At 42.5% G+C, this 19,977-nt stretch overlaps 2 protein-coding genes across 4 annotated transcripts in view; both read left to right on the forward strand.

Annotated features, from left to right (window-relative positions):
- The window catches only part of LOC134199623 (uncharacterized), a 500,100-nt gene that overhangs the window by 252,527 nt on the left and 227,596 nt on the right, over positions 1–19,977 (forward strand). The window lies entirely within an intron of this gene.
- On the forward strand, positions 1,327–19,924 carry LOC101744304 (zinc finger protein 43). 2 transcript variants are annotated; one of them, XM_038013889.2, is made up of 15 exons: positions 1,327–1,925; positions 2,718–2,889; positions 3,309–3,350; positions 4,379–4,471; positions 5,716–5,850; positions 7,004–7,321; positions 7,809–8,045; positions 8,220–8,425; positions 10,248–10,386; positions 11,388–11,487; positions 13,894–14,051; positions 15,343–15,474; positions 16,161–16,361; positions 17,529–17,678; positions 19,784–19,924. In XM_038013889.2, the coding sequence occupies exons 1-15, from the start codon at positions 1,852–1,854 to the stop codon at positions 19,910–19,912; spliced, it is 2,286 nt and encodes a 761-aa protein (XP_037869817.1). In that variant the 5' UTR covers positions 1,327–1,851; the 3' UTR covers positions 19,913–19,924. The 2 variants fall into 2 exon arrangements, with proteins under 2 accessions (XP_037869817.1, XP_012548033.3); XM_012692579.4 differs by having other exon boundaries at positions 1,328–1,925; positions 13,933–14,051.

Raw genomic sequence — 19,977 nt, forward strand, 5'->3', positions numbered from 1 at the left:
AGGCGCTCGGGCAGTTGTTAGCAAATCCCACCCCTCCTGGCTGAGCATTTGCTCGCCCAACTGTTCTGGTGAAACTGGAAAGGCCTTCGGGTCACCAGTAATCTTTCAATCAAAAAAAAAAAGGGAATGATGACAATGCGCCACTTCAGATGCCACTGTACTAAGGTCTAATATCTGTTTCGGACCATGGTGGCACGATTCTCGTTCCCTATTTAGCTGTTCCATAAGTACAACTACTCTACTGATCCAGTCTGCAACTATTTTGAGAATAAATAAGAAATAACTTTAGGTGTTTAAGAAATTGTCAAGGGATGAAATATAATCTCAGTAAAATGATGGTCATTTACCGAGACTTTTTCAGTAGACTTTTTGTAGGATCCCGAGAAGTTACGTCCAGCGGCTTTGTTTCATTTTCCCACATTTGTGCACTCTCACAGATACTAAACAGTTAATAAACCACCGTTATTACATTAAAACCTGAAGAAACACTAAATAGACAAAATAAAACAAATCACTTAACTTCAATCCTCGCGATCCCGCCAAAAAGTCTGCGAGTGCTGTCAAATGTCAAAATCACAGATTAGTTTTAAACTAAGCTATTACCCACATAGTATACTTCAAAAACTCTCATCAAAATACTGATGAACGAAATAACAACGAGTACATAGTAAAGAAAAAATATTAATATTTTAACATTTAGCAGACTAGGGCAAGCGGGGATAGAAAAAAAACATTCTAAATTCGAAATATTTAAGCTAAAACTTTATACAAGACAAGTCTTAATCTCAATAGAATACCCAGATCACGAACGTCGAATAGCTCTCGCAAAAATGTCACCTACCGGAATAAAAACTTGGATCCAGTGGTAAACAGTGTTTCAACCCTGGTCAATTATTACTAAACAGTAACTAACAAGTATTCGCTTCAAAGCTTCGATGATTGGATGAGTACGGCCCAGACGGCAGGTTAAGTGGTTACCGAAGCCCATATACATCTACAACCTAAATGCAGCCACCCACCTTGAGACATGAGTTCAGTCTCAGTTTTTACAGTATAACGGCTGCCTCGCCATTCAGACCGAAACGCATTACTAGTTCACGGCAGAAATAGGCAGGGTGATGATGCGTGCGGACTCACAAGAGGTCCTGCCACCAGTAAATGCAGAATATTACTGGGCAAGCATCAAATAATGATTTAAAAGGGAGACGGGACACTAATTGATATTAGGTTTTCTTTAATCACTAGAGACCGCAGTCTCAGCATATTAGCTAGTACGGAGTAAAAGTATGAGTAGCCGAACATCAAAACTTTTGACTCAAAGTTTGCCAAGATGTCATTAACTATAGAAATAATTAAGACTTGCTGTTTTACGAATAATTAATTGAACATGCAATGATGCTTAACGTGTGGTTAACATGAGAATGAGATGAGATTTCAACCAAATTGAATTTCTCGGCCTTTAATAAATCCAGACAATACATATATCGTTATTTATGTGATTGAAAGGCAGCACGAAAAAACTTAAACAAGCTGATCGGCGCCATCTTGTTCTCACATTTGCCAATAGCCACTCCACGAAAATACCGAGTCTAGAAATTTTTATAGTGAAGGGTCAAATGTTGTTTGATTGATAATAAAACATAAATATGTATTCATTTTAAAATTAATAATATTCTAATAATTGTACTTCATTATTAAGTAACTATATTGTAAAATTTACTATTGTTTAATTTTGATAAGTTATTGAAATATAGTGTTTAAAGGGAGAAAATATTAAAAAATCGCCCTTTAAATAAAATATTATGATCGCGAGTTTTTTTAGTATTTAATTGTGGATGAAATCAGTTTAAAATGAGATGCTGTGTCACCGGTTGTAAGAATGATTCTAGGAATTTATCTAAATCTCAAGGAATCACTTTTCATGTGTAAGTATTTTTACAATATACTTAGATTTTTTTGAAATAGATTTTTATACATCAACACCCTATTTCTGATTCTAAGTGATCATTTATATATTATAAAATTTAAATTGAGTGACGCCATATCGCAAAATAATAAATGTGGGCGAAAATTAATTTAGAAAAAGCCAGTGTACCTCAATATAAATATTATTAAACCTTTATTATTAAAACTAATAACTACATTTCTTTTATTAATAAGTTTATTAAAGATCTACTTTGGGTTCTTGGGAAGAAGTGGGAAAATAAATAAATTTTTATCAAAAATTTATTAATAATTTAAATTAAGTATTATGGTGGGAGGAATTAAAACAGACTGCCCAAGACTGATCTAGATGGAAGGATTTGATACGAGCCCTACACCCCAGTAGAGGGTAATGGGAAAGATAAAAAAAAAATTGATTGTATGTAGATATTTTTTAAATAGTTCTGCATTTTTTTTATTTCCCATGTAGGCAGACGTGCATTCAGCCCACCTGATGGTGAGTGGTTACCGTCGCCCATGTACTTCAGCAATGCCAGAGGCAGAGCTAAGCCACTGCCTACCATTCTAGTTTATCTGTTGGAAAGATGTAACATTCAATTGAGATTCAGTGTCTTGTCTTAAGGTGATTGCATTAGCATTAACATTAGTATTAACATTAATGGTAGCATTGGCATTGTAATGTTTATGCACTTCATAAAAATCTCTGTCCTAGATAAAAAGTTGTTTAAACTTAAAAACAAAACTGTTTAACATAAGAAAAATTACTTAATCAGGTTTCCGAGTGAGCCGTCTCTACGTGCAGCTTGGCTTCAGGTGTTATGTAAAGATGGATGGGAGCCTAAGGAGAGGAGTGCAGTGTGTTCAAAACACTTCCTAGCTGAAAACCTATATGAGACCCAGAGCGGTCTGCGTAAGGTCAAAGCCGGAGCAGTTCCATTTTTGGAAGTGAGTAAATATCTTTTACTTTATGGTATACGTGGACGTTCAAAACATGCATGTCGTCACACACGTGACATGAAACCTCAAAGAGTTGACGTCTTTTTTTTTATTGCTTTGATGGGTGGACTAGCTCACAGCCCACCTGGTGTTAACTGATTACTGGAGCCCATAAACCTCGACAACGTAAATGCCGCCACCCACCTTGCCGCCTCGTAAATTTTCTAAAGATAACAAATCTATATCTATATCTATATTTTAGGGATTCCCCTAATCCCTTTATCCTTATAAAAGGTTGCCTATGTCATTTAATTGACTTGAAAATATAACTTTGAAAGAAATCATGTAAATCCTTTGCTTTGTGACGCGAAATAAGGACAAATGAAGTCTACTGTAGTTCCATAGTGAAATATACTTTTGAATTTCAGACAACAATGAGCTGCACATTCCGCGGTACTGAGACTTTAAAGGTGAGTGAATATTATTGTTCCGCACATAGTTCTAGTCGGTTTTTTTTCTATCAGCCCACAGACATCCACTGTTGTCCATACAGAGCAAAATATCCCCTGCCGTGTGTGCCTGAGCTTGTCATAAAATCAAATCAAATACAATCATAAAATAACTTGATCTCAATCTTTACCTTTTTTTTTTTTATTGCCTAGATGCAGCCCACCTGGTGTTAAGTGGTTACTGGAACCCATAGACATCTACAACGTAAATGCGCCACACACCTTGAGATATAAGTTCTAAGGTCTCAGTATAGTTACAACGGCTGCCCCACCCTTCAAACCGAAACGCATTACTGCTTTCACGGCAGAAATAGGCGGGGCGGTGGTACCTACCAGTGCGGATTCACATTAGGTCCTACCACCAGTAATTACGCAAATTATAATTTTGCGGGTTTGATTTTTATTACACGATGTTATTCCTTCACCTTTATTCCTCCATACCATTCCTTTCCTCTTTAATATCAACAAAGTTCTGGTCCTCCTGCTTGTTGTAGTCTTGTTCATCTTGGTTGACATAGGCCTCCCCTAAGCCTCGCCACAAAGATCGGTCCTGCGCTGTTTGCATCTAGAGGATCCCCGCGAACCTCAATAGGTGGTTGATCCATCTTGTGGGAGTCTCACCCACGTTACCATAAAATGGAGAATCGGGACACTTTTTAAGTTCGACATTGTATTTTATCGTTTTTTTTGTAGTTATAGCAATAAAACGGAGATCATAATGGTTCCGGTAGTTTAAATTTTCACTTATAATGCATTAAGAATTAAAGAACAATCATAAAAAGTAACAAAACTCACATGTCCCTATTCACCCTGACGTTGGAGGGTGAATCGGGTCGCTTAAGGGGACAATAGAGTTTTTCGATATGGCTGGCACTATTTAGTTGTTATAGCAGTAAGCAGCGGCTTGGCTCTGCCCCTGGCATTGCTGAAGTCCATGGGCGACGGTAACCACTCACCACAGTATCAATGCTCACACATTTATTTTGCAGGCGTGTCGAATATGCCTATTGACATGCGGGAGGTTCTACTCCTTACAAACTGAAGAGCTGAGGCAGGCCTATGAGAACCTAACGGGGATACAGGTGAGGATTTTTATTTGTACTTGTTTCATGTTCTTCCTATCCACTTATCCACTATGTAGGGTCAGCGCAGCGTGTCCTATTTCCATTGAGGTCTATCATACGTCATCCTTCCACTCTCTAGTATTTCCTCTGTGCGTCTAAGCTGCTGTTAATTTTTTGTATTGCCCTTGTAGGCAGACGAGCATAAGGTCCATCTGATAATGAATGGTTACTGTCGCCCATGGACTTCAGCAATGCCAGGGGCAGAGCCAATCCGCTGCGTACCGCTTAATACTCTCCACAAGCCTCGTTTGAATAAGGACATGTCATAGCGCTCGGGAAACACCGTGGAGGGGAGCTCATTCCAAAGCCGGATGGTACGTGGCAAAAAAGATATTTTGAAACGCACTGTGAATGACCGTAGTGGCTCCAGGTAGTATGAATGAACTCTACTCCGGTCTTAAGTCTTTATGATGCTTCTTCCTTCTTCTCCCTTTTGAGTGTAATTACCCTTGATACCAATAAGCCACATAATTCAACCCACATGGTATTGTAATCTTGGCCCCAGTTCTGGACTAAAGCGCTCTGCAAGGTGGGTGTCTAGTCAGCGCTCTGGCGGTACCTTCAAGCGAGTTCTGAATGGAGATGTCATTACGTGGTTGAAGTTAGTGCCGTTTAAAGGGATTTAAACTCAGCTCATAAATTGTGTTAGTCTTCTCTTTTCTTTTAATTTTTTTTTTACTTTTCTTTTTCTTAGATTTGTGGACGAGCTCACAGTCCACCTGGTGTTAAGTGGTTACTGGAGCCCATAGACATCCACAACGTAAATGCGCCACACATCTTGAGATATAAGTTCTAAGGTCTCAAGTATAGTCATTGCCTTTATATCTCGAGCTCATTATTCGGCTACTGGTCTCGTCTGATGGTATGCCCTCTCAGATTAGCACTGCCAAGGACGCTGATAAGTGCCTTTACAAGACGCCTTACTGGTGGTAGAACGTCTTGAAAATCCGCACGGATAGGCACCTCCACTCTGCCTATTTCTGCCGCGAAGCAGTAATACGTGAATATAACACAGACTCTCGCGTTTCAAGGTTGATGACGGCATTCGCTTTGTTGATGTCCATGGACTCCGGTAGCTGGTCAACTTCAGACGCATCGTCGCAAAAAACGTTATTTTAGTTTTGTCAAACATGTGGTACGCGATGACGTCATCGCCGTTACGGCGCGCGTGCGAGCGAGATAGAGAGATAAAGTGTTTGCAGGTGACGGAAGATGACGGTCTGCCTGTCCACCTGTGTCCAGAGTGCTCGGTGCGGCTGCTAAACGGAGACAGGTTCAGAAGGAGGGCGCTCCGGGCCAACTCGCTCCTGCTAGGGGTGCTTCGGAGTGACTATGTGGTAAGCTATACAGACACTAGATGCTGGGAAGCATTGCTCTTGCTAGGGTCAGTGTTAGCAACACACCCGGTTTGAGCCACGTGAGCTTACCTACATGTCAAGGAGAAGCTGATATAGCCTCTCAATGCTGTCAGCATAGGTAGGAAAAATAATAATAATACAGACACAACCCTATTGATATTGAGGGGTGGAGCGGCTGGGACTTTTTGGCGGGAACGCGAGGAGTGAAGTTGTGTGATTTGTTTTATTTTGTCTATTTAGTGTTTGTTCAGGTTTAAATGACGTAGTGCGCGGCCCTTGTGTTGCTACCAGAGTCGGTTGCAGTGAGCACCCCTGAGCACTCGTGAGCACGGTAGTGCCAAATTACAGTTTTGAACATCGCGGTGCTCACGCAGGCAAGCCTGGACAGTGAGCGCTTGTTACGCTTGACAAATACCGTTCACGTCTCGCTTCTCAAGAGCCCGTAGACATAAGTAGCGTGAATTCCGTCACCCACTTTAAGATATCTGGTCTCAGTTGTAACAATACAACGGCTACACCACCCTTGAAGCCGAAACGCATTACTGCTTCGTGCCAGTAATAGGCAGGGCGGTGGTGCCTATCCGGGCTGACTCACAACGCGCAAACCGTCCATTCCATTTGTGGTTGTACGTATGGAAGATTCCACACGCCATTCACATCATCATCATCATTATCCTGTCCTTCTCCCAGTCACCTGGGGTCGGCGCAACATGTTTTCTCCTTCGATACTCCTCTTATCATATACCATTTCTTCGCTCACTCCCCTCTTATCCATATCGTCTTTCACGCAATCCATCCATTTCTTCTTAGATCTACCTCTTCCTCTATATCCATTCATAGTTAACATTTTCTTACCAACCTCATTTTCTCTGTCACAGGTGCCACTTTCAGACTTCCTCTAACATACTCATTCCGTATTCTATCCATTCTCGTTACTCCACACATCCATCGCAACATTCGCATCTCTGCTGCACGCAATCGCATTTCATCCGCCACAGCTGATCAACATCCAACAAGCTGATCCATACAAGACGGCAGGCCTTATTAAGGTCTTATATATCTTCCCTTTTAGGGGAAGAGGAATTCCACACACCATTCAAGTAAACAATTATTTTTTTGTCACCCATTACAGCTGACCACAGACTCGATTAATAGGATAGACAGAGCCGCGGAGAAGCTAACCTCGAACCTGACTTGTGACGTAACGCATTGTGACGCGGACCCCGGGCTCGCCGCCCCCAGCTGCCGGGTCTACCTGCAGGATGACGCCGAGCTGGAGCCGGAGGAAACCAAGTACGACGTGCAGGGTGGTGACGTCACAGCTGACGTAGACACCCAGGAGTACGTGATCGTGAAGAGTGATCAGGTCGACGACGGGTTCTCGTCCGACGACAACCTGCCCTTGGAGGCCGCTAAGCTGAAGGTGAAACAGGAGAAGGTGAAGAAGAAGGTGAGTCTACTAATGCCACCAGCCACCTTGAGATATGAGTTCTAAGGTCTCAGTATAGTTATAACGGCTGCCTCACCCCTCATCATCCCATCAAACCTGCGAAATTATAATTTGCATAATTACTGGTGGTAAGATCTCTTGTGAGTCCGCGCGGGTAGGTACCCTGCCTATTTCTGCCGTGAAGCAGTAATGCTTTTCTGCTTGAAGGGTGGGGCAGCCATTGTCAAATAAAATCTTTAGAACTCTTATCTCGGGGTGGTATTTACGTTGTACATGTCTATGGGCTCCAGTAACCACTTAACACCAGGTGGGCTGTGAGCCCGTCCACCCAACAAAGCAATAAAACAAAAACGGGGTCGGCACAGCTAATTTTTCTCTTCCATTCTCTTCTATCAGCCGTCATTCACCCTCTCCTCCCCCCTCTGCCTTGCACTACTATTTCCAGTCAACAAATTAACAGTTCAAAAGAAAGGGTTTGCATTTCCAGCCGAAGAAAGAGTCGAAGGAGCCGAAGGTGGACCGCAGGAGGAAGCCGTTCATGAACGCCGAGCTGAGCGACACGCTGTTCACGACCACGCAGCTCAGCGTCGAGGAGCAGGTCGCCGAGATACACAAGCGCAAGGAGGGCTCCAACTACCGCAACGGCGTCTTCAAGTGCGACGAGTGCTTCAAGGGGTTCCAGGACGCGGACGCGTACAGCAGCCACATGACGCGACACACAGACGTGAGTGGTCCGGTGGCTCTCAAACTTTTACACTATAGTCCAGCGACTGTCGAAGCCCCACCCTTCGAACCGAAACGCATTACTGCTTCACGGCAGAAATAAGTGGTGGTGCCTACCCGCGTGGACTCCCAAGACGTCCTACCCGCCACTTACACAATCCCGTGTCGTTTCCAGCAATGCGGCGACCACCAGTGCCTGGTCTGCCGGATCTACTTCAGGAACCAGCATGCGCTTCGGAAGCACATGACCGCGCACCACTCGAGCCGGTTCAGCTGCAAGCAGTGCCCCTTCGTCACCAACCACCGGCAGACGGCGCGCCTGCACGAGCGCTGGCACTGCGGCACCAAGTACCGCTGCCCGCACTGCCCCGAGGAGTTCGTGTGAGTGACGTCAGACGGACCCTCCCCCCAACCCTCCGCCCAACCGTCCCCCGCGCGCCGCCATACGAGAGCGGTGTGCTTAGTTTTTTTTATGTGAAACATCTATAGCCGCACGTAAAACCGATTTCTGGCGTGGCGATGCATGCCGTGGCGACGCGTCGCCATGCGCAATCGACTGTGCGATTCTCTCCCACTCGATCCGGCGTTAAGCCATCTCTCTCGCTACACTGAGCTCGGATACCTATAGTATACCTATAGTAGTGTACACAGTGTTGTTTACTACAGTACACATAACCTGTGTTTTACTTGAAAACAAATTATTTTTTCGTAATATTTTATTTTATCATTATGACATATTTAGTTCCTATCACAATCTGTTCTTTTCTGCGTATTACTTTTACAAAATAATGTCGATGTTTCACATCTGCCAGGCGTCCCGTGACGGCTCACTTTTTTTTTTTTATTGCTTAGATGGGTGGACGATCTCACAGCCCGCCTGGTGTTAAGTGGTTACTGGAGCCCATAGACATCTACAACGTAAATGCGCCACCTATCTTGAGATATAAGTTCTAAGGTCTCAAGTATAGTTAATTACCGGCTGCGCCACCCTTCAAATCGAAACTCATTACTACTTCACGGCACCTACCCGCGCGGACTTACAAGAGGTCCTGCCACCAGTAATTACGCAAATTATAATTTTGCGGGTTTGATTTTTATTACACGAGTCTTTTAACTTTGTATGGAGTTGGAACGTTTGCCTACGTTTTTCGCCCCCAACCCTCCGCTCCCCGCGCGCCGGACACTCGTCACACGACGACGAGAGCGGTGTGAGCCTAGTGCGAGCCTTTTAACGTTCTCGATAGCGTAAAAGTTAACTCGAATTTTCGTATCGAGTTCATTCATACTCGGAGTCACGAACAAGCTCACTGTCGAAGTTATTATAGTACTAGTGACCCGCCCTCGCTTCGCTCGGAAATATTAAATTTTATTATTGATAGGTGAGTCCCGCGATGTTACCCGCGGCTATTTTGTACTATACTGAGTACGGTTGTAACTATACTGAGACCTTAGAACTTAGATCTCAAAGTGGGTGGCGCATTTACGTCGTAGATGTCTATGGGCTCCAGTGATCACTTAACACCGGGTGGGCTGTGAGCTCGTCCAACCATTTAAGAAAAAGAAAAAAAAAAGTGCGTGCGTACAAAGTACACATGTCAGCAGTGAAACTTTTTTGGGGAACTAATTTATAAGTCTTGCTTATATTTATACAAATCTAAAACTTTAGATTTCCGAGACTTAGAGGAAGAGAAAAAGGAAGATATGTTCCCGCCCAAAGTCTGTCAAATGTCAATCTCAAGCCTCAGTGTTGACAGTCACATTATGTTTAGATGTCTAAATTGTAAATGACTAATATTTTGACAATTGATATTGACTAATTTAATTTCATGCTATTTGATTAATGTTCCAAATTCTTTTCATTTCATTTTAATTCCTATTAACATTTTTCACAAAAAAAATTATTAAATATTAGGCTGTACCGTATGATACATTTGCCTTTCCAGTTGGAAAAATACAACAACTACTACTGCTGACATTTGACAAGTACTTAATTTCAATAGTAGTTTGATGTCACTTCCGTTGCATACCTGCGTGACGTTCTGTATAAATTTTACCCTCATGCGCCTAAAGAAGTTTCACTTCAAAAACATCGTGTCGGCGCCTATCCAATACACTTAGAAGCCTACAGTGGTGACCCCGACGAGATGGTGTACACTACAGCCTCTACAAACCAAATAATCTTTCATCCCTGATTATGTTACAGTAAGTTCACAACCTACATGGGTCACCTTCGCATCAAACACCCCTCGGACTTCGTCTGCGAGCTCTGCGGCTACTGCTTCGTCAGTGCCAAGGGGATAATGCTGCACAAGCAGCTGAAGCACAGGCTGGAGGACGGCAAGGTACCTTCTCTCTCCGGGTGGGCCCTGGACATCCTACTTATCAATTTATGAGTAAAGTCAGCAGCTGTAAGCTGATCTCTCCAGAAGCTATGTCTTGTGAGTCCGCGCGGGTAGGTACCACCACTTATTTCTGCCGTGAAGCAGTAATGCGTTTCGGTTCAAAAGGCGGGGCAGTCGTTGTAACTGTACTTGAGACCTTAGAAGTTATATGTCAAGGTGGGCGGCGGCATTTACTTTGTACATGTCTATGGGCTTCCACTTAACATGATGTAAGCCGTGAGCTCGTCCACTCTAGGCAATAAAAAAGAAAGGTTCGTCTTAATGATGCGTTGTGCGTCTTCCATTGCGGGCTCGTCGCTCCATGTATACCGAGTGTTCGAAAACCGCTTCAGAAAACGAAGACAGACGGTAGTAAATAAAGTACATTCATACGCGCGCGAGCGGTCGTTGACCCGAGCATCAGCTGTTTTTGATTTTGCGTTACATTGCTGGTTTTTTTTTAATAGTCAAGTAATGTGTTTATTATGAAGCTATTCTTTTATTTAGTTGTACTAGTATGATGGAGCGTGAATAATGCTAATAAAACTTTTCTAAAAATATGATATTTTTCGTCCCATCATCAAAGGTGTAACTTTTATTTTTTTAATGCTTAGATGGATGGACGAGCTCACAGCCCACCTGGTGTTAAGTGGTTACTGGAGCCCATAGACATCTACAACGTAAATGCGCCACACACTTCGAAATACAAGTTCTAAGGTCTCAGTATAGTTACAACGGCTGCCCCACCCTTCGAACCGAAACGCATTACTGCTTCACGGCAGAAATAGGCGGGGTGGTGGTACCTACCCGCGCGGACTCCCAAGAGGCCCTACCACCAGTGAGAGGTCCTACCACTAGTGAAGAGGTCCTACCACCAGTGAATTAGTATTTAGTATTATTGTCTGTGTTACCCAGTATGTAATAACTAATAATTCACATTACGTATGTTGTGTGCGCGTCAGGTGCCGGAGAAGGGTCCGTACTGCGAGCAGTGCGACGTGCGCTTCGTGTCCCCGGACGCTTACGACCGCCACATGATCGTCTCCGCCAAGCACAGCACAGGTGAGGGGACCGACTGCGACCCCGACCCCCCGCCGCCCCCCTAGACAAACGCCTTGAGGCTTGAGGTCGGTCAGTGAAATCCGAACATTGGAGTTAATAATGAGACACCGGACACGTGTGTATATTGAGCATTCTGGATCCAAACCAGCCTTTAGGTTAAGATAGTTCTGACATTCTTTTTTGTTTTATTATTATTATTTTATTCCTAAATTGTAGTTATTGTTAATGAACGTGTTAAAATGGATGCAAAATTTGAAGTAAATTAAATAAATAAAAAATAAAAATATATAACAGACAGATCGTTGACCTCGTCGTCATATACCGGTAAAATGGGGCGATTAGGGATTGAGAGGCGAATCGGGAAAAAACCGGGAAAATCTTTCGACGCTCAATATAAGATTTATATTCGTTGCAAAATCTTCCATTTTTTGTAGTTTAATAGTAGAATGTTGAAAGTTCACAAATCAACTCTGAATATGCATGATAACAGCTGCTAACTTATAAAAAATCGCGTTTCAAATTAACTTCCTGTGGTGGTCATTATTTTAGTGCTAGAAACTTTGCTCTCTTTTATTTATTTGATAATAATAGAAGACGACTGTGATTTATAAACGTTATTTAATGTTTGAACCAGCATATATATTAAAAGTAAGTCTCAGTTGTTATTGGTTTTAATGTATTTGATTAAATAAAAATACATGTAAAAATATGTTGTTTTTGGGGATATTGGGGACGTCTTAGGTACAAATAACAACGAAAAAGGGGTCAATTGGGATGAGAATACGTGAAATGGAAACGACCTAAGTATAAATAGGTACAGGTTTGTAGGGTTGTCTATGTAGTTATAACAATATTTTTTAAATTTGTTGGTAAAAATCTGGTTTATTCGAAGCGAAATTGGGAATAAGTCTTTAGTTGAAATAGATAAGCAATTTAATATAAGTAAGTCGATTTTGCAGAGACATGTAACAAGATCAATGAAATCTCAAGGTGGACAAAAATGTCTAAGTAATACATAATAAAATATTTAATATTTGTTCAGAGTAGAGGCATTCATCTGATTAATCCATGGAATAACCGACACACCTAATCTCTTAACCCAGATAGAAATATCAGCACTGTCGATTGCACCTATAATTGAGGTGATGTCTGCCATGTACTTTTGTCAGTTTTTCATTTTTTTTTATTGATGATCACTTTGTTGGTGCAACTAAATAAATAAATAAATTAAAACTATATATAAAAATAAAAGTAGTGCCAACCCTAGCAAATTTCTCATTTCGTCCCAATTAACCGCAATTTTCGGGTAAATAGGGATTACACCTATTTTTGCATTTTTTGCTTAAACTGGAATGCTAGTTGCATAATTTTAAATTAGACAACAAAGATGCCCCCAAGACTCAATCATTTTGATCCTGATATAGCATTATATACATCAACGACTACCTTAAAATTGCTCATAAAGTTGGAATTTGTCCCTAATCGCCCCATTTTACGGTACAGCGTGGGTGAAATTGACAGAAAAAAAATTCTGTCAATAGATCAATCTAGGTCAATCTGTCAAAGATATTTTTCTCCCACGTCCGGTTATGGAGCTTTCCGAGCGCTATGACATGTCCTTCTTCGAACGAGGTTTGTGGAGAGTACTTAACGATAGGCAGCGGCTGCCCCTGCCCCTGGAATTGCTGACGTCCATGGGCGACGTTAACCACTACCATCAGGAGGGCTGTAATTATTCTTTCACCTCTTTCTTTATGCTTTTTTCGAACCGTGGGCGCAATGGAAACCACTTTTACAGGTTCCCTAAAACGAAGCGTAAATATCTAGTAAGCATTGTTCGTACTAAATTTTGACGGTAGTCGTTTGCTAACACTTCAACTGTGTCTGTTAGTGCGAGTTTTTTAACGTTCTCGATAACGTAAAAGTTAACTCAAATTTGTATGGAGGTGGAACGTTTACCTACGTTCGTCGCTAGGGGCGCTGTTCTTTTTTTTTATTTTTATTGCTTAGATGGGTGGCCGAGCTCACATCCCACCTGGTGTTAAGTGGTTACTGGAGCCCATAGACATCTACAACGTAAACGCCGCCACCCACCTCAAAATATAAGTTCTAAGGTCTCAGTATAGTTACAACGGCTACCCCACCCTTGAAGCCGAAATGCATTGCTGCTTCACGGTAAAAATAGGCAGGGTGGTAGTACCTACCCGTGCGGACTCATAAGAGGTCCTACCACCAGTAAATCCTATCACTGGTTCCGACTGCATACAAATTCGAGTTAACTTTTACGCTATCGAGAACGTTAAAATACTCGCAAACTAAACACACTGATGGTGGGTTAGGCGTTCGAAACGTCACCAACAAACGTGTAACTATCAGTTTTAAATTGGGAACACCTTAGGCGGTTAGGTTCAACAGCCACTAAACCGGTCCGGTTCCGTCGCGCAGATACGAAGCGCGCCGCCAACAAGGCGAAGAGCCGGCGGCCGAACGACGCGGCCCCGCGCGCCCGCCGCCCGCCCCCCGCGCCCGGCGCCAAGCCCGACGGACCCATACCCTGCGAACAGGTGCTCTGAAAACTGTATGACTTAAACTTCCCTGGCTGTCTATATCGTAAATAACACACAATGGTCACGTCACTTCATATCACAACCGTCAAACCATATTACAACTGTAAAGCCATACCACAACAGTCACGCCATATTACAACAGTCACGCCATATTACAACAGTCACGCCATATTACAACAGTCACGCCATATTACAACAGTCACGCCATATTACAACAGTCACGCCTAATTACAACAGTCACGCCATATTACAACAGTCACGCCATATTACAACTGTCAGGCCATATCACAACAGTCACGCCATATTACAACCGTTAAGCCATATTACAACAGTCACGCCTAATTACAACAGTCACGCCATATTACAACAGTCACGCCATATTACAACAGTCACGCCATATTACAACAGTCACGCCATATTACAACAGTCACGCCATATTACAACAGTCACGCCTAATTACAACAGTCACGCCATATTACAACAGTCACGCCATATTACAACTGTCAGGCCATATCACAACAGTCACGCCATATTACAACCGTTAAGCCATATTATAACTGTAAAGCCATACCACAACCGTCGCGTCATATTTCAACCGTCAAGCCATATTAGAACTGTCAACCTGTATTACAACTGTCACGCCATATTATAACTGTAAAGCCATACCACAACCGTCGCGTCATATTTCAACCGTCAAGCCATATTAGAACTGTCAACCTGTATTACAACTGTCACGCCATATTATAACTGTAAAGCCATACCACAACCGTCGCGTCATATTTCAATCGTCAAGCCATATTAGAACTGTCAACCTGTATTACAACTGTCACGCCATATTATAACTGTAAAGCCATACCACAACCGTCGCGTCATATTTCAATCGTCAAGCCATATTAGAACTGTCAACCTGTATTACAACTGTCACGCCATATTATAACTGTAAAGCCATACCACAACCGTCGCGTCATATTTCAATCGTCAAGCCATATTAGAACTGTCAACCTGTATTACAACTGTCACGCCATATTATAACTGTAAAGCCATACCACAACCGTCGCGTCATATTTCAATCGTCAAGCCATATTAGAACTGTCAACCTGTACTATAACTGTCACGCCATATTACAATCGTCACGTCTCACTACAATCATCGCATCATAGAATACGTATATATAGAAACGTTCTTTCAATTTTGTAAACGCCCTGTACATAATTACGCATTACTCTAAGTAACTGGTAGACCAGTGTTCGCGGACCTCTTATTCGATGTTAATTCGTTTGGCCTCCAGTGCGGCCTCCAGCTGGACGACCCGCGGGCCTACCACAAGCACTTCAGGCGGATGCACCCGGACAAGAACCGAACTAATTACCCGTCGATGAAGACGCCCTGCATGTGCGAGGTGTGCGGGCGGATGTTCCAGGTATGAACTAGCATACAGCTCGCCTGATGGTGAGTGGTTGCCGTCGCGCTTAGGGACGTCTAAAAAAAAAGTAGGCAGAGGCTTGGCATTGCTGAAGTCCATGGGCGATGCTAACCACTCACTATCAGGTGTGTCGTATGCTCGTCTGTCTACGAGGACAATAAAAAAAAGCAATGCCTACCGTTAAGTGCTCTATACAAACCTCCTTTGCATCCCCATCCCCATCATCATCTCAGCCTGTCCACTGCTAAACATAAGCCTCTCCAGCAGATGTCCAGTGCGACGTATGAAATGACGATCTCACAGCCCAACTGGTATTAGTGGTTACCGGAGCCCATAGACATCTACCACGTAAATACCGCCACCTACCTTGAGATATAAGTTCTAAGGTCTCAGTATAGATACAACGGCTGCCCCACCCTTCAAACCGAAACGCATTACTGCTTCACGGCAGAAATAGGCAGGGCGGTGGTACCTACCCGTGCGGACTCACAAACAGTCCTACCACCAGTAAATATTCTATAAATTATAATAATTCTTCTATCTCTACAAATATGTATCGAGTTTTTTAAAGTTATATTTATTTTATAATCAAAAAGACATTGCTTCAGTTTCTCAGCACAAAAGCTGTATGGGCATCGTTCCCTTTGCCTGTCCCAATATAAAATGACGTTGACACACGACAGAGCCAGGCGCTGCTGAACGACCACCGCTGGGTGCACACCGGCGAGAAGCCGTTCAAGTGCGAGGTCTGCGACAAGACGTTCCGCATGCGGCAGCGGCTCATGACGCACCGCCGCGTGCACAGCCGCGACCGCGCCAGCTACGGCTGCGCGCTCTGCGGGAAGCACTTCTCCTCGCAGAGCAACAGGCAGAGGCACATGTTCGTGAGTATCTCTCTCTTTCTCTGTCTCTCTCTCTCTCACTCTCTCTATATCTTTCCCTCTTTATCTCTCTATATCTCTCCCTCTTTCTCTATCTCTCTCCCCCTTTCTCTCTATCTCTCTACTCCTACTGTCTCTGCCTTTTTCTCTCTCTCTCCCCCTTTCTCTCTCCACTTTTTCTCTCTTTCTCTCGGCACTATATCTTAATATCCCTTTGTCACATGCTCAAACCACAGAGCACTTTTAAAAATGAAAGTGGCTCAATCGATAGTTCCTGTTTTTTTTGTTATTCTTGTAAACTCCTAAAATGTAGCAGAACAAATTCTAATTTTAACACTCTTAATATAAGGTGAGCGTTTGATATAAAAGAGAACGTTTGTCCTTTTCTTGTCCAAAAAAGAGACTGTTTCATTTTATAACGGTACGTAGGCAGCGGCTTGGATCTAGCCCTGGCATTGCTGAAGTCCACGGGCGACGGTAACCGCTCACGATCGGGCGGGCCGTATGCTCGTCTGCTCACAAGGGCATTAATAAAAAAACATAGCAACGCTAGAGATACGGTCCTAAAGTTAAACTGGGCGTTAGGAGACCGCTTCCGAAAACGAAGACAGACGGTAGTAAATAAAGTACATTCATACGCGCGCGGGCGGTCGTTGACCCGAGCATCAGCTGTTTTTGATTTTGCGTTACATTGCTGGTTTTTTTTTGTCAGTAAAGTAATTTATTTTTTATGAAAATATTGTTTCATTTAGCTGTACTAAACATGATGGACGGTGGTAACTACCCGTGCGGACTCAATAGGTCCTACCACCAGTAATATTACTGCGCCATTAGTACTGTCGTCTGTCTTGTCTTTTTTTTTTATCGCTTTGATGTGTGGACGAGCTCACAGCCCACCTGGTGTTAAGCGGTTACCGGACATCTACAACGTAAATGCGCCAACCACCTTGAGATCTAAGTTCTAAGGTCTCAGTATAGTTACAACGGCTGCCCCGCCCTTCAAAACGGAACGCATTACTGCTTCACGGCAGGAATGGGCAGGGCGGTAGTAACTACCCGCGCGGACTCCAGTCTGTCATTAGTTTGTCTTGCCGGAAGCGGTCTCCTAACACCCAGTACAGGCTACGGTTGGTTATTGGTTCGCGACTGATCACTGCGGTCCCCGGACAGATCCACACCGGCCTGAAGCCGTACAAGTGCGAGATGTGCGGCAAGGGCTTCAAGCACACGAGCGAGAAGCGCGCCCACATCACGTACGTGCACCTCAAGAAGCCCTGGCCGAAGCGCAGCCGGAGCAAGCGGCGGACGGACAACAGGACCGTATGTATATATAGTATATTATTAATATTTATGATTGAATAATCACTGGTGGCCCGAAGGCCTTTCCAGTTTCACCAGGACACGAGGGTTAAGATTTGCTAACAGCTTCCAGCAGCTGTCCAGTCCGATCTTCTAGTAAAACTATGAAGCCCGTTTTCCTAGTAAAAGTATGAAGTCCGATCATCTAGTAAAACTACGAAGCCCCTTTTCCTAGTAAAAGTATGAAGTCCGATCTTCTAGTAAAACTATGAAGCCCGTTTTCCTAGTAAAAGTATGAAGTCCGATCATCTAGTAAAACTATGAATCCCGTTTTCCTAGTAAAAGTATGAAGTCCGATCTTCTAGTAAAACTATAAAGCCCGTTTTCTTAGTAAAAGTATGAAGTCCGATCTTCTAGTAAAACTATGAAGCCCGTTTTCCTAGTAAAAGTATGAAGTCCGATCTTCTAGTAAAACTGTGAAGCCCGTTTTCCTAGTAAAAGTATGAAGTCCGATCATCTAGTAAAACTACGAAGCCCCTTTTCCTAGTAAAAGTATGAAGTCCGATCTTCTAGTAAAACTATGAAGCCCGTTTTCCTAGTAAAAGTATGAAGTCCGATCATCTAGTAAAACTATGAAGCCCGTTTTCCTAGTAAAAGTATGAAGTCCGATCTTCTAGTAAAACTGTGAAGCCCGTTTTCCTAGTAAAAGTATGAAGTCCGATCATCTAGTAAAACTACGAAGCCCCTTTTCCTAGTAAAAGTATGAAGTCCGATCTTCTAGTAAAACTATGAAGCCCGTTTTCCTAGTAAAAGTATGAAGTCCGATCATCTAGTAAAACTATGAAGCCCGTTTTCCTAGTAAAAGTATGAAGTCCGATCTTCTAGTAAAACTGTGAAGCCCGTTTTCCTAGTAAAAGTATGAAGTCCGATCATCTAGTAAAACTATGAAGCCCGTTTTCCTAGTAAAAGTATGAAGTCCGATCTTCTAGTAAAACTATAAAGCCCGTTTTCTTAGTAAAAGTATGAAGTCCGATCTTCTAGTAAAACTATGAAGCCCGTTTTCCTAGTAAAAGTATGAAGTCCGATCTTCTAGTAAAACTATGAAGCCCGTTTTCCTAGTAAAAGTATGAAGTCCGATCTTCTAGTAAAACTATGAAGCCCGTTTTCCTAGTAAAAGTATGAAGTCCGATCTTCTAGTAAAACTATAAAGCCCGTTTTCTTAGTAAAAGTATGAAGTCCGATCTTCTAGTAAAACTATGAAGCCCGTTTTCCTAGTAAAAGTATGAAGTCCGATCATCTAGTAAAACTATGAAGCCCGTTTTCCTAGTAAAAGTATGAAGTCCGATCTTCTAGTAAAACTATAAAGCCCGTTTTCTTAGTAAAAGTATGAAGTCCGATCTTCTAGTAAAACTATGAAGCCCGTTTTCCTAGTAAAAGTATGAAGTCCGATCTTCTAGTAAAACTATGAAGCCCGTTTTCCTAGTAAAAGTATGAAGTCCGATCTTCTAGTAAAACTATGAAGCCCGTTTTCCTAGTAAAAGTATGAAGTCCGATCTTCTAGTAAAACTATGAAGCCCGTTTTCCTAGTAAAAGTATGAAGTCCGATCTTCTAGTAAAACTATGAAGCCCGTTTTCCTAGTAAAAGTATGAAGTCCGATCTTCTAGTAAAACTATAAAGCCCGTTTTCTTAGTAAAAGTATGAAGTCCGATCTTCTAGTAAAACTATGAAGCCCGTTTTCCTAGTAAAAGTATGAAGTCCGATCTTCTAGTAAAACTATGAAGCCCGTTTTCCTAGTAAAAGTATGAAGTCCGATCTTCTAGTAAAACTATGAAGCCCGTTTTCCTAGTAAAAGTATGAAGTCCGATCTTCTAATAAAACTGAAGTGTTCGATCCTCTCGTAAATCTGTGAAGTGTCCGATCTTCTAGTAAAACTATAAAGTCCGATCTCTTAGTCAAACTATGAAGTCCGATCTTCTAGTGATACTATGAATTTCATTCTTCTAGTAATAGTATGAAGTCCGATCTTCTAGTAATAGTATGAAGTCCGATCTCCCAGTAAAATTATGGAGTCTGGTATTAAATTTTATAAAAAATCCTTAATTTTTTGGTGTGTTTTTGTGAACAGGCCACACTGCAAGCTACGGACCCCCCGGAACTGGACATGGGGCAGCCGATATGGCCGAATTGCGAACAAAAACTAAATGAAATGAATCTAATCGAAGACAAACCTATGTATTATAATATTAAAATATAAATTAATGATAATCAATTGTGTTATTATTTTATTTTATAGCAGTGGCTTCTCCCATAAAGTCAAGG

The sequence above is a fragment of the Bombyx mori genome, chromosome 11, assembly GCF_030269925.1.
Source record: "Bombyx mori chromosome 11, ASM3026992v2".
Lineage (NCBI taxonomy): Eukaryota > Metazoa > Arthropoda > Insecta > Lepidoptera > Bombycidae > Bombyx > Bombyx mori.

Bases quoted from the DNA above. Each gene is read 5' to 3' on its own strand.
- LOC101744304 (XM_038013889.2), top strand. From the start codon at position 1,852: ATGAGATGCTGTGTCACCGGTTGTAAGAATGATTCTAGGAATTTATCT. The intron at 11,488-13,893 runs GTGAGGGGACCG...TTAGGCGGTTAG, and splicing joins CTCCGCCAAGCACAGCACAG to GTTCAACAGCCACTAAACCG. The intron at 17,679-19,783 runs GTATGTATATAT...TTTTGTGAACAG, and splicing joins GGCGGACGGACAACAGGACC to GCCACACTGCAAGCTACGGA.